Source organism: Delphinus delphis, chromosome 5, assembly GCF_949987515.2.
Source record: "Delphinus delphis chromosome 5, mDelDel1.2, whole genome shotgun sequence".
In the NCBI taxonomy this organism is placed as follows: Eukaryota; Metazoa; Chordata; class Mammalia; order Artiodactyla; family Delphinidae; genus Delphinus; species Delphinus delphis.
Window position 1 is genome coordinate 47,342,057 of NC_082687.1, and position 14,894 is coordinate 47,356,950.

The window sequence follows — 14,894 nt, forward strand, 5'->3', positions numbered from 1 at the left end:
AACGCCAGTTCTGTCATCATTTACCTACTTTCACCTTTGCCTCGCCTACTTATCACCTCCTAGACTGTCACCCTCATCTCCTACCTGGCAGACTGACCCCACTGCCCAGACCGGAAAGGAAGCGTCGAATCGCCGTCAAGCCCGAACCTTCCCGGTTGAGGGGCTTCAGAGCCCACTCCCCGGCCCAGCCGAGGAGCTTGAAGAACCCTTCATCGCGCTCTTTGCACAGTCACCCCCTAACATTTTCACCCAATCCTACAAAACCACCACCACTTTTAGCCTCCCCGTGAGCACCAGAATCGCCTGTTGTACTCAGTCGCGAAGAGCGGTCTCCAGGTGAAGGCAGAAAGGTGCTTCCTTACTTGAGAAGGTAGGTGTGTGCTGACGCTGGCGTCTGCGCGTCAGTGATCTGAACCTGAGCCAAGCCCCAGGCGAACTGGATGGGTGGTTGGCGCTAAGCCAATCAGAGATCGCGATGACAGAACCCAGCCAATCAGAACACGGGAGGCTCGGCGCACTCGGGGGCGGGTCCGGACGGGTGAGGATCCGCCCCTTGCAGCTTGGTGGCCAACGCCTTGGCCCAGGGCTAGCTAGAGCCGAGCAGGTTCACGGACTCCAGGGACCGGGAGATTTACGAGCTGGGAGGCGGTGCCCTAGCACCCCAGCTAACTTCCCTACAGGCCTTGGCCTTAACAGGTATTGGTGCCTGCCGTGGACGCATTTAGACTCCGGTCTTTTCTCACTGGAGACTTTGTGCCTATGGTTGGGGACAGAGTGAGGTCGTTGCCTTGACGACGACAGCATGCGGGCCGCGGTCCTCCTGAGTGTGAACTTGCGGTGGGTTGAGGCCAGTCTGCCTCCCTGCCTGCTTCACCTGGGAAGACTGTGTCTGCGGAAGAAATCGCGACAGCAGTAGAATTGCTAGTTTGCTAGTTAGCATCTTTTAGACCTGAGAACGAGATGCATTTTACCTCAATTTTATTTCCAAGTTGAAAACCTTTGGGTATTTCCACGCCAAAGGATTTAAAAGGAACAGTAAGTATAATACTTTTGAAAGCTTCTATTATCTCGTTCTTTTATCTATAAAAGATTTCAACCTGTCTTTAACAAAATAAAAAATAGCAATTTTTTATTATCTAAATTATTAGTATGAGAACCATATGCTTCCATGGCACATGTCCAGAACTACCACATTGCCAATTGGCCAGCTTTCCTTTTAGTTTGTATAACCCTTAACATTCCCAAGTAGAAGGCATGAGAAGTTATGGTTTATGAGTAACTGTTTCAGGAAACAAGAGGCTTTTTAAGCCTTGATACTTCTAAAGTATGTGTGGGAAGTGCCACTTGAAAAAACAAGTGTGTTCAGTGTGCTGTGACCAAATGTGCAGTTGGTGGGAGAATACAATTGTAGTCAACGTGCAGAATGTTAGCTTGTGACATGCTTCAGAACCTCTTAGACATGCTTAAGGTAATTTTAACTGTGTTCACTTTGCATTTCCAAATATTGAGGACACTAATTGCAAATACTTTAAAATGATCCAGGTTATAGATTCCAGCTATTTTTGTCCTTGGTATGATAAGCCTAAAGTCTAGTCCTTAATAAAATATGCTGTTTTAGTGGAAGGAAAAAAAAATTAAAGGAAAGAGAGAATTACATTGAGAATTTTTTTTCAAACACTGACATTTTATTTAAAAATAGTTAATAGAGGTTAAATGGAAGTTAAAATGTCAAATGTATAGAAAGTTAGTGTCAGAGACACTGTTCTGTAAACAGTTTATAGTAGAACCTACTATCAAAGCTGGTAGTAAAATAATGAGATAATTGGGTTGGTGTTGACTGGGATTTATTTATTTTCTCCCTCCCAAAGATCAGTCTTCTGACTTTCCATGTATATATACTATATATATATATATATATATAACTATATATATATAATCTATATAATAATTATATATATATATATCCCCTAAATTGTCAAATGTAAACTGTTGAAAATGTATTGTATACATCGGATTATCACAATTTGCTAGAACAAAGAGGATATTTGTTTTGTCTTTGTCATCAGTGTACCAATAGGGAAGCAAGGAAAACATCACAATTCACAATCTGTGTAAATTAACTTTAGATTGCTGTAGGTACACTACTAATGTTATAGGTAAGAATTTTTTTTCTTACCAAGTTTTATGAATGAGTGTTTTTATATTGTCAGGTTAAAAAAAAGTTCAACTGTGAATCATCATTTGAATGTATAGTTACCAATAGACTACTTTTTTCCCCAAAAAACTTTTAGAACCATGTTGGGATTAACAGAAATATTGTTTATTCTTTGCTTCTGGAATTTAATTTCAAAATCAGATTGTAAAAATAAATTTAACTTTGAAGTTGTAGTTTATTAGCTTTTATATTTCATGGCGATCAAAACTTATGAAGTAAAATCTAACCGTATCGTATCTGGGCTGAAAAGTTTCTTGCTATACCAAAATATGTAGTGGAATGATTGCTGGTCCTTCACCAATTATTAGTAACGTAAGAAAGATTTTGTTAGGATTGCCTTCATCCAGAAAATGTCACATAATGGGATGTAAAAGAATTCTAAACACAAAATTCAAATAATCATACTTATAGTGATTAATCATTAAAAAGATTTTTGAAATACTGTATTTGGTACACTAACATTTAATTATTAAAAATCTGCTTACATACTGTGATGTCATTGCTGTTATTTTGTATGTTCAATATAGGAATTTAATTACTATGGTAATAAAAGTAAACAAAAATAGTTGATCAGAAGTTGTTAGTGTTACTTGGTAATATTTTTCCCAATAGACTAGAAAGCGCATAAAGATCCTCAACTTTAATCTTTTAGACCTGATGTAAAAAAATAAATTTTATCTTCACTGTAACCAAATTCCCTTGTGCCTTTTTTACCTTAAAGTGAAAAGGAATTGTGTTTTTCTAAAGTAAACTGTTATTGTTTTGTATAATAGTTCAAATATTGCTTTATCTTAATTAAAAATATATTGAAATTTCATTAACATGACATTTAGTAATTTAAATTTGAAGTTAATGGCTTCAATTCCATTTGCCTTGTCTATTATGAAATGTATGTGAATAGTTTGAAAACATAACTTAGATGCAGAAACATTACACAGGACGGCCATCGATGCAGTGTCTGCTCTAATATGGAAAACAGGTGTGGAAGAATTAATTTGGGAGGGTGAAGGAAATTAATATACTCAACATAATTAACTCTATGTTTTGGTTTCCACAGCAAGAAGAATTCCTACTGGTTTTTAATTAAAATGGAAAAATATGAGAACCTAGGATTGGTTGGAGAAGGGAGCTATGGAATGGTGATGAAGTGTAGGAATAAAGATAGTGGAAGAATTGTAGCCATCAAGAAGTTCTTAGAAAGTGATGATGACAAAATGGTTAAAAAAATTGCTATGCGAGAAATCAAGTTACTAAAGGTAAGTTATCACATATATTGAATTGAAAAAAAATGAGTTGTTTCTTGAGTGACAGTAATTTTTTTTAAATGCTGTTTTTATATTTGTTTTATTTACATAACTTGGTTTAAAGTATAAATTTCTTCCTTTTTGGCAGTAAACAACAAGATTACATATACATATTCATTTATCTTATGAATATAAACATGATTTTAAAATTATTTGTTGCTTCTCTCTTATCTGCCTATCTATCTATTTACCAACAACTGTGTTGGGAGTCTCTAAGACCACCCCAAGGTTTTGTTTGTTTTTTGTTTTGTTTTGTTTTTTTAATAAATTTATTTTATTTATTTATTTATTTTTGGCAGCATTGGGTCTTCGTTGCTGTGCACAGGCTTTCTCTTGTTGTGGCGAGCGGGGGCTACTCTTCATCGCGGTGTGTGCTCTTCTCATGGCGGTGGCTTCTCTTGCTGTGGAGCACAGGCTTTAGGTGCGCAGGCTTCAGTAGTTGTGGCACGCAGGCTCAGTCGTTGTGGCTCACGGGCTCTAGAACACAGCCTCAGTAGTTGCGGTGCACGGGCTTAGTTGCTCTGCAACTGGCACGTGGGATCTTCCTGGACCAGGGCTCGAACCCATGTCCCCTGTGTCCTGTGGGGGCGTGAGCAGTGGTTGGCCAGGAGGGTGGGGTCGGGTTACAGGAGCACTTTCGACATCAAGAGCCTGGCCCTGGGACTTCCCTGGCCGTCCAGTGGTTAAGACTCTGCGCTTCCACGCCGCCCGTGCAGCCAGTCGAGCTGGGAGGTCTGAGCTGGCGGTACAGGCTGGCGGGCCACCCCAAGGTTTGATGATTCACTAGGAGGACTCACAGCACACAGCAAACAGTTGTACTCTCTTACAGAGAAAAGATATAAAGGAAAATCAGCAAAGGGAAAAGGCACATGGGGTGAATTCCAGAGGAAACCTGTCACTCTTCTTCCAGTGGATTAACACAGGATGCACTTACTTCCTCCAGCAGTTATGACAACACGTGTGAAATATTGTCTACCAAGGAAATTCATTAGAGACCCAGTGCCCAGAATTCTCCTGGGGCCTTATCACAGAGGTACCCCCTGCCTGGCTCATAACAAAATCCCAGACTCTCGGAAGAAATGTGGGTATTCAGCATAAACCATATTGTTTGCACAGTGAGCCACTTTATCAGTTCTGGAAATGAAGGAACACTTCTGAAATCCAAGTACCCAGGTAGCGAACAAGGGCTCACTTTGCAAGCCAACTTTCTAGGGATAAAAGTCTCAGACCTGCTATGTTAACTGCTTCCCACCACCAACCCCCCATCAGTCTAACCTGAAGTTTATCAATTTTATTTATCTTTAGAAAGAACCAATGTTTGGCTTTGTTGATCTTCCCTGTTGTGTATTTCTTTTCTATTTCATTAATTTTTGTTCTTTAGTATTTCATACCTTCTACTTATTTTAGGTTTATTTTACAGTTCTTTTTCCTAAACTGCTGAGTTATATGCTTACTTCTTTAATTTCTAGTTTTTTTTTTCTCATATATGCATTTAAGGTTATAACTTTCCTTCTAAGAACAGCTTGGTATGTATCCTAGAAATTTTGATTAGCAGTTCAAAATATTTTCTCATTTTCCTTAATTGCCAAACATGTGGAAAATTTCTAGGTTTTTCTCCTTGGTTATTTACTTTTGACCCAATTGCCCTGTGATCTGAGTATACGCTATGTAAGATTTTATTCCTTCAGATAAATACCTAATATTTATATTTTCCACTATTTATCAATTATTCCTGAGTTTCTTTCTTTTTTAAAAAAAAATTATTTATTTATTTTTGGCTGCGTTGGGTCTTTGTTGCTGCACGTGGGCTTTTCTCTAGTTGCGGCGAGCGGGGGCTACTCTTTGTTGCAGTGTGCAGGCCTCTCATTGCGGTGGCTTCTCTTGTTGCAGAGCATGGGCTCTAGGCGCACGGGCTTCAGTAGTTGTGGCTTGCGGGCTCTAGAGCGCAGGCTCATTACTTGTGGCATGTGGGTTCAGTAGTTGTGGCTCATGGGCTCTAGAGCGCAGGCTCAGTAGTTGTGGCGCACGGTCTTAGTTGCTCCCCAGCATGTGGGATCTTCCCGGACCAGGGCTTGAACCCGTGTCCACTGCAATGGTAGGCGGATTCTTAACCACTGTGCCACCAGGGAAGCCCCTGCCATATTTTTACATATCCCTTGGATTCCTCTTACCCCTCTTAGGGTTTAACTACCTTTACTAGTTAACACTGATCTACATTAAATTTTCCCTGTCCTGGCACAGGCACACTACCAGCCCAGGCCTCCTCAGTAAGTTCAAAGTACTTGCTTAGAGTGTCTTGTTTTCTGTGTTCTTCATTATTATTTATATTGGATATTGTTTCTGGAAATTTATTTGTAGAAATGTTTTGAGGCTAAGATAGATAAAAGTTATCTTCTTCCAGAGAGGATATTCAGTTGCTTCTGCCAGGTGCATGGGGATGCTCCCAGTCTAGTATGTTAATCCAAATTCAAGGTACAGGTGATGTGAAGCCTGGACTGGTTCATTTCCATTCATTTTCACTGGGGAAGATTTAGTCCTTAGGGTCCCAGCTTAAACTGGAGGTGTTTTCTGAAAGACCCCACCTTTGCAAGGCATTTAGACTTGACTCTTCCTTCCGTCTTAGTCCCAAGAGGACACAAAAATCTAACCTCAGTTCCATATCTGTTACTTCATAGCAAAATCAGCTTTGAGTTCTGAGATTAATTCTCTGAGTTCTCCTGTTATTGATTTTGACCCAGTAATTCTTTGCTATCATCTTTGGTCTATTTCTATATGCTTAAGAAGGTTTTCAGTCCTTGTTCTCTTCCCTTTTTGGTTTTTGAGCGTTCTACTCAGATATCCTCTAGCTCAGAGATTCTTTCATCAGCTGTGTCCAGTCTACCAATAAGCCAATCAAAGGCATTCTTACTTTGTTACAGTGCTTTTGTTTTTTAAATTTTTAAATTTTTATTTATTTATTTGACTGCACTGGGTCTTAGTTGAGGCACGAGAGCTCTTAGTTGCCACATGCGGGCTCCTTAGTTGCGGCATGCAGGATCTAGTTCCCTGACCAGAGATCAAACCTGGGCCGCCTGCATTGGGAGCGCAGAATCTTAACCACTGGACCGCCAGGGAAGTCCCTGTTTTTTGTTTTTTTAATCTCCAGCATTTCTTTTGATTCTTTATTAGGATTTCCATCTCTCTGCTTACATTGCCCATCTGTTCTTGCATGCTGTCTACTTTACCCATTAGAGCCCTAAGCATATTAATCATAGTTGTTTTAAATTCTTGGGCTGATAATTCCTACACCCCTGCCATGTCTGCTTCTGATGATTTTTCTGTGTCTTCAAATAGTGGTTTTTGTCTTTTGGTATGCCTTGTAATTTTTTTCTTCAGAGCTGGGCATGATGTACCAGGTAAAAGGAAGTGCTGCGAATAGGCTTTTAGTAATGTGGTGGTGAGGTTGGAGGAAGGGAGGTGTTCGGTAGTGCCGTGATTAGGTCTCAGTCTTTCAGTGAGCCTATGCTGCTAGCCTGTGAACTTTACAAGTGTTCTTCAGGTTTTTTGTCCCCTCCTTAGGTGGGATAGGATGGCTACAGTAGGCTAGAGTTGGCTATCTCCCTTCCTCAGCTGGTTAGGCTCTGCTTAACTAGTTCCCCCCAAGGGCAGGCCTTGTTAAGGACAGAGTGCGGTGGCATTTTTCCAAATGGTTCCTTTATTCCTCTCCCTGTGAAAGCTGAAGGAGATTCTTCTCTGAAATTTACTATCAGAACTTGGCTGAGCTCCTAGAAATAACATCTTACAGTGTTATGTGGATGCCCCTGTGACAGGGTTTCCCTGAAGTTTTTAACTCTCAGGCTTGGCCACATTGAGCTTCCGGTAACTTATCCATTGCAGTTCAGGTTTTCCTACCTTGGCATTGGTTCCCACAGAGCTTTGCCCTCGTGAGTCTCTGTTCCAGGAAGCAGAGACTCCCTGTGTTTGCTGGTTTGTCTCTCCAGTCTTGGAGCCGGTGGTTTGAGATGTCCTCATAAGAGATGAGATGTCCTCTCATCTCTTATGAATCCAAAAAGAGTTGTTGATTTTTTAGTCTACTCAGTTTTTTACTTGTTAGGATGGAGTGGAGACTTCCAAGCTCCTTACATGTGGAAAAGGAAACTGAAAGTCTACATACCTTTTATTATTTTATTATGTTTTAATTTCTTGGCCGTGAGGCTTGCAGAATCTTAGCTCCTCGACCAGGGATTGAACCTGGGCCCTCAGCAGTGAAAGTGTGGAGTCCTAACCACTGGACTGCCAGGGAATTCTCTACATACCTATTAAAATTTAAGTTTACCAGAAGTTTGTATGTGTGTGTGTGTGTGTGTACTTATAATAAAAAACCAAGTGAAACAATAGGCCATTAGACTAAGGTGGCTCTAATATCTTGGCACCCTGTGTGAACAAATCAAAGGAAACCTAAGTCAGTCTCAATTCCTGTAAATGCTCAAGGTTAAGACATTGTAAGTTAAGCACAACCAGTCACAGTCAACTAGACTTTCCCAAGTAAAGCAACCACTTAAGCTGGAACCAACCAATCAAATAATTTACTTGTTTTGCTTCCATGTCTGCTCTATAAAAGCCTTTCCCTTAGCTTCTTTTTTTTTTCTTTTTAAAATAAATTTATTTATTTTTGGCTGCGTTGGGTCTTCCTTGCTGCGCACGGGCTTTCTCTAGTTGTGGCGAGCGGGGGCTACTCTTCGTTGTGGCAGGCAGGCTTCTCATTGCAGTGGCTTCTCTTGTTGCGGAGCACAAGCTCTAGGTACGCGGGCTTCAGTTGTTGCAGCGCGAGGGCTCAGTAGTTGTGGCTTACAGGCTCTAGAGTGCAGGCTCAGTAATGGTGACACAGGGACTTAGTTGCTCTGCAGCATGTGGGAACTTCCTGGACCAGGGCTCAAAACCGTGTTCCCTGCATTGGCAGGTGGATTCTTAACCACTGTACCACCAGGGAAACCCTTTCCCTTAGCTTCTACCAGTAGAATGTTCCTAACCTCTTTCAGTATCGTGCTGCCCAGTTCAAATCAATGTTTGCTCAAATAAACTCTTGTCAATTTTAGCGTGTTTATCTTTAACACACCGATACAAATTTTATTTATCTACTTATTTTAATTTTTGAAAAGGTAACATATGAATATGCTATAAAATTAAAATGCATTTCCCTGCCACCTTTGTGTACCAGCTATTTAGTTATACCTTCCATAAGCAACTGTATCCATCAAAGGAATTCTGGTGTGTGTACATATATCAAACGTCAGCATATTCTACACACTGACCTGCATCTTGCCTTTTTTCCACTTAATGTAGCTTAGTGATTATTGCATACCCGTGGACATAAAACTGCCTTGTTCTTTTTTTTTTTTTTTTTTTGTGGTAGGCAAGCATGTGGGATCTTCCTGGACCGGGGCACGAACTCGTGTCCCCTGCATCGGCAGGCGGACTCTCAATCACTGCGCCACCAGGGAAGCCCTGACTTGTTCTTTTTAACTGCTGCATTTTATTTCATTGTATGGCTATGCGTTAATTCACTTAATATATTTGGAAAGTGCTTTGTGATCCAACCTGGCACCTTTTGTTTTAATAGCTAAGTTTAGCCCATTTATAGTTATGATGTAACATAAGTTTGGTCTTAGTTTTCCTTTTTTTCCCCCTCTAGAGTCAGAATGGCTTAGTGGTTAAGAAAAAGAAATCTAAATATTTTGTATGCAAGTCAGCTGCAGGTCTGGGTGTGTTTATAAGGCAGATGTTCTGGACATGAAGGAGGAACTAAACAAAACTGAAATCTTTTCAGGAAAAGACAGAGGCTACAATTCCTGGGTTCTAATCCTCCTCTACCAGTTATTGCTGTGTGACCTTGACCAAGTTACTTAACCTCTATGTGCTTTAGTTTCCTCATCTGTAAAACAGGATAATAATTGCAACTATTTTATAGGGTTTTTGTGCTTAAGGTAATGGAACATAGTAAGCACTATGTAGGGGTTAGTTATTATTTATAATATTATGTATTTTATTACTACTTTAAAACTATTTTCTATATAGTCTACTTTTTAAAAAAAATTTAGTTTTGGCTGTGTTGGGTCTTTGTTGCTGAGCGCAGGCTTTTTCTAGTTGTGGTGAGCGGGGGCTACTCTTCGTTGCCGTGCGCAGACTTCGCATTGCGGTGGCTTCTCTTGTTGTGGTGCACGGGCTCTAGGCACGTGGGCTTCAGTAGTTGTGGCACAAGGGGTCAGTAGTTGTGCCTCGTGGGTTCTAGAGCACAGGCTCAGTAGCTGTGGCACACGGACTTCGTTGCTCTGTGGCATGTAGGATCTTCCCGGACCAGGGCTCGAACCTGTGTCCCCTGCATTGGCAGGTGAATTCTTAACCACTCTGACACCAGGGAAGAAGTCCCTAATTACTTTTTAAACATTGGATGTGTTTCCTTTGGTAATTTGGAAAGGTTTTTTTTTTCTTATAAATGAAAATCTTTATTTCTTATTTTAATCTACAATGATTTCCCTGAGTCTTCAGAAGATTAACTTTTACATAAAATATTAAATAGGAATTATAAATTATACTTTGTTGGAAAGGTTTTATTTTGTACTTTTTGTTACCTTTATAACTATAGAGTTATATAATATAGTTAATCCTTTGTAAAGTAATTATTATATTTCTGTTTCCTCCTCTCTCCCATTCATCCACCATCTGAAGAAGCTATCTTCTTTATCTTAGTGCTTACCGTTAAACCTGTAAATATAATTCGACCTTATAATTAAACATTTCAGGTTAAAAGTATAATTCTGTCCCATTGACAAGGAAATCCACGTACATACTCTCTTTTTTTTTTCATACTCTCTTATTTTGTTTGCATCTTCTCTTCTTTCTCCTAAGTTTGTTGCTAGTATCATTTGTACATTGTTAGGTTTTAAATATTCACTTTCTATTTTGTAACTGTGATACCCACATTTGTATAACACTTAGTCCTGCACTAATGGATTTACTGCTCATGTTCAGAAAATTTTCTCTGCTGTCTTTTTCTTGAATGACAATTTTTTGGGGTATAAATATTCTTTCTTTCCTTGAGGATTTTGAGGACTGTATTCTAGTAGTTTCCTCCTCTTTAAAAAAGAGGCAACGGCGAATTTCCTGGCGATCCGGTGGTTAGGACTCTGTGGTTTCACTGACGAGGGCTCAGGTTCGATCCCTGCTCGGGTAACTAAGATCCCGCAAGCTGCGTGGTGTGGCCAAAAAAAAAAAAAAAAAAAAAAGAGGCAACATTTCCTGGTGAGTGTTCGTCTGCCATTTGTGTTTCCTTCTCTTTTCTTATAGTATCTTTGAACAGAGACTGGATCGGTTCCTTTTTGATTGTTTCTTATCTTGTAACAAAGTGAGCCCCTCCTGGACCAGCTATTTGTAGGAGGTTCATTTTCAGGAAAACCTGCGGTCTTGTTCCAGGCTAGCAGGAATCCACCATGGTTCACAACGATTTTCCTTACAACACAAGCCTGAGTGTGGGATTGACTTATGTTATCCTTACTTTCTCTGAAACTTGTAGTGCAGATTTGTTCATAATGAATTGTTTTGCCTTCCACTTGGCTTCACTGACAGATTGTTTCCAGCAAATGAGTTCCTATGTGATTATTCAGACGCCCTCTCCTCCTGTTCCCTGGTGCCATTCAGTTCTAGGGATGGTTTCACTGACAGTCTATGAACCCTGTTCTCATTATACCAAAGAAGGTTTTTTGTTTTTGTTTTGTTGTTTTTCTTTTCACGGTATGTCACCAACTTTGGAAAACTCTGCTCTGCCAGCTTTGTAGCCACAGATGATCTCTTGGTATCTTCCTAGACTCCTGTTGGACCTTCACAGTGCCACCTCGTTTGCTGTGGGTAGGGGTCATAAATCCTTCTTAGTTTCATCAAAGATGGAGCTACATTTCTTTTTCTCATTGGCTTTGTTGTATTCTCTGAGAGGAGAATAGAGCAGTATGGTCTTTTTGACTCTAATTTAAAAACCAGGGCTTCCCTGGTGGCGCAGTGGTTGAGAGTCCGCCTGCCGATGCAGGGGACACGGGTTCGTGTCCCGGTCCGGGAGGATCCCACGTGCCGTGGAACGGCTGGCCCCGTGAGCCGTGGCCGCTGGGCCTGCGCATCCGGAGCCTGTGCTCCGCAATGGGAGAGGCCACAGCGGTGAGAGGCCCGCGTACCGCAAAAAAAAAAAAAAAACCAAAATATAGTTTCACAATTTATACCGTTTATGCATTTTATTTATGTTTCTCTTATGCCAAGATCTCTTTTAGACTGTGACTAGTTACTAGTAATTTGATCTTGTAAAAACTATTTTGTATTTTTCTTTTTATAACAGCAACTGAGGCATGAAAATCTCGTGAATCTGTTGGAAGTGTGGAAGAAAAAAAAGCGATGGTACCTAGTCTTTGAATTTGTTGACCATACAGTTCTTGATGACTTGGAGCTCTTTCCAAATGGACTAGACTACCAACTAGCTCAAAAGTATTTGTTTCAGATTATCAGTGGAATTGGATTTTGTCACAGTCACAATGTAAGTGTTTAGTTTAAACAATTATTTAAAAAGTTGAAAATTTAGAAGAGTGTACAATGGACACCCATATACCTACCGCTGAATTCTATACTTGTTAACACTTTGCTATATTTGTTTTATGACATATTTATTTATCTGTTCATCCATTTATCTACTTATTAATTTGTCTTATTTATGCATTTTTTTAAAGTAAGTTGCAGACTTCAACTCTAAATACTTCAGCTCTGCATGTCATTAACTAGAGTTGGCAGAGTTTTTTTTTTTTTTTGAGTAACATTTACTGAGTGAAATGCACAAACTTTAAGTAATGAGTTTTGACAGATACATACATGTAAGAATCCATTTATTTGTTAGTTCAGATTCTCTTGCCTAGTTGTGAAATATGAAAATGCCTGCTATTACTCTGTTGTCTATCAGAACAATTTTATATCCTTTGAGAATCATATAAAAGCAATTCTAGGGGGCTTCCCTGGTGACGCAGTGGTTAAGAATCTACCTGCCAATGCAGGGGACACAGGTTCGTGCCCTGGTCCAGGAAGATCCCATATGCCGCGTAGCAACTAAGCCCACGTGCCACAACTACTGAGCCTGCACTCTAGAGCCTGCGAGCCACAACTACTGAAGCCTGCGCTCTAGAGCCCGTGCTCCGCAACAAAAGAAGCCACCACAATGAGAAGCCTGCGCACCACAACGAAGAGTAGCCCCCGCTTGCCGCAACTAGAGAAAGCCCGTGTGCAGCAACGAAGACCCAACGCAGTCAAAACTAACTAACTTAATTAATTAATTAATTTTAAAAAAAGAAAAGCAGTTCTAGGTAAAATGACACAAAGTATAAAATAACTAACACAGTGATTCTGCCAGTTTTACAAAATATTTTAGATGACATTTTTTGTGTGATTATAAAAGTAACAAATGCTGATGATAGATGCGGGGCTGGCCCTGTGACCTTTACCATGGATGTCTAGGATGTAATAGAAATTGGTAGCTTATGCGAAATGCTCAGCAATGCCAATTAGGATGCTGGTCCTCTGAGTTTACAATAAATATATTTTTTAAAATTTCAAAATACAGTTTACTTATATTAGAGAACTAGGCCTCATAATTTGTTTTGCCCAGCTCTAGAATTTTTAACATTGTCTGCCAGTGTCCTGTTTTCTCCTTCCATAGTCTCTCTTTTAGAAATCATAACCAACTGACCTTGTTTTAGCCTTTTTACATTTATAATTGCTTGATGAGTGCCTCCAATCGGGTACTCAGAAATCCACTTAAAAGCCTATATGGCTAAAACTAAACTACTAATTATTCTTAATCAAACCTAACTTTTTCCAGACTTTTCTATTTTTGGTAATGGACCCACTGTTCTTTTAGTTTCCCAAGTTTAAGTAAAATATCTGAGATTACTTCCTAAATTCTGTTGATTCTTGATTTAAAATATTTCTACACTGCACCTCTTCCTTTCCATTCCTTTGAGCACCAGACTAGTTTAGGCCCTTATCACCTCCTAGTTGTCCCACTGCTCTTCTTCCCACTTCTAGTCCCCCTCTCTGCTTTACCGTGTTCATGGCCAACATCTTCTTTAAACACCTTGTTGGTCATGTCACTTCCATGGGTTCCCTTGGCCCTGACACAAGCTCAGACTTCCCAGAGTGGTAGTTGAAGCAAAACCTAGTACATAACCTCTACTCCAGAAAAAACATTTCCCCAGCATCTCCTGATCTATTCCCATCTTCACTCTTTTGCTCTTTTTGTTACCCTCACTTGGATTGCCCTTTCATTTCTACATTTATCCAGGTCATACTAGTGTTAAAGACCTGTCTTAGAGCCCACCCTTTTCCACAAAAATTTTCCCTGACCAGCCCAGTCTTCAATGACAGCTTTCCTCTCTTAGTCTTGAGAGCAGTCCTTATCAGAGCAATTGATTTGGTAATTAATAATATATATTTCATCCAATATCTTTGATCGTTTAAATAAAATTTTAAGCATAAATGTTCTTTTTTTCCCAACTAGGTCCCAGGTTCTTTAAAGCCAGGAACAGTTTTATAGGCTTTTATTTGTACTTACTATAGGGACAAAAACAGTGCCCTGCATATGACAGGTGCTCAAAAATAATTAGTTTGCTTAACTTGATGTGCCAATATATTTCATACTCTGCTTTTTGTCTTAGATCATACACAGAGATATAAAGCCAGAGAATATATTAGTCTCCCAGTCTGGTGTTGTCAAGTTATGTGATTTTGGATTTGCGCGGACACTGGCAGCTCCTGGGGAGGTTTATACTGATTATGTGGCAACCCGATGGTACAGAGCTCCAGAACTATTGGTTGGTGATGTCAAGTATGGCAAGTAAGACATGAGCAAGGTGGGCGGTGGGGAGGGCAGATTTAACTCTCTTTTCTTGATAAAATGGAACGTGTTTTTAATATGATGAAAGATCCCTCTAACACGGAAAGGAAGTTTTCAGTTCAGAGAACTTTATAAAGTTATTTGTAAACATTTTTGGTGCTTCCCCTTTGAACATTCTTGTGAAACAAGTTGGTGTGAGTTTAATTATTTTAAAGGTAGGGAAATCAAGGTAAGTGGTCTGTTTTTAATAGTAAGTTAGAAATAGGTATATTTCTCACTTGTAAAGAGAGGTAACATTGACCGGGTAAGTCTGACACTTGCAATGAGGCAGAGTAGTGTGGGCAAGGGTAAGGGTAGAAATGGAACGGAGTGAATAGTTTTAAAAACATAAATCGTCTTCATAAATGAATTCTTCAAAGAAGAAGGGATTGGAAGTTTTACTGATTTTGATAGAAATTGTTCTAAAGTATTTTTTGCAATT

At 39.8% G+C, this 14,894-nt stretch overlaps 1 protein-coding gene across 1 annotated transcript in view; it reads left to right on the forward strand.

Annotated features, from left to right (window-relative positions):
• The first annotated feature begins 629 nt into the window (after positions 1–629).
• The window catches only part of CDKL2 (cyclin dependent kinase like 2), a 35,521-nt gene continuing 21,256 nt past the window's right edge, over positions 630–14,894 (forward strand). Inside the window, exons 1-4 of the mRNA XM_060012363.1 lie at positions 630–1,035; positions 3,273–3,471; positions 11,876–12,070; positions 14,235–14,413. Coding sequence (XP_059868346.1) covers positions 3,304–3,471; positions 11,876–12,070; positions 14,235–14,413 — 542 coding nt within the window. The 5' untranslated portion in view covers positions 630–1,035; positions 3,273–3,303. The remainder of the gene's footprint in view (positions 1,036–3,272; positions 3,472–11,875; positions 12,071–14,234; positions 14,414–14,894) is intronic.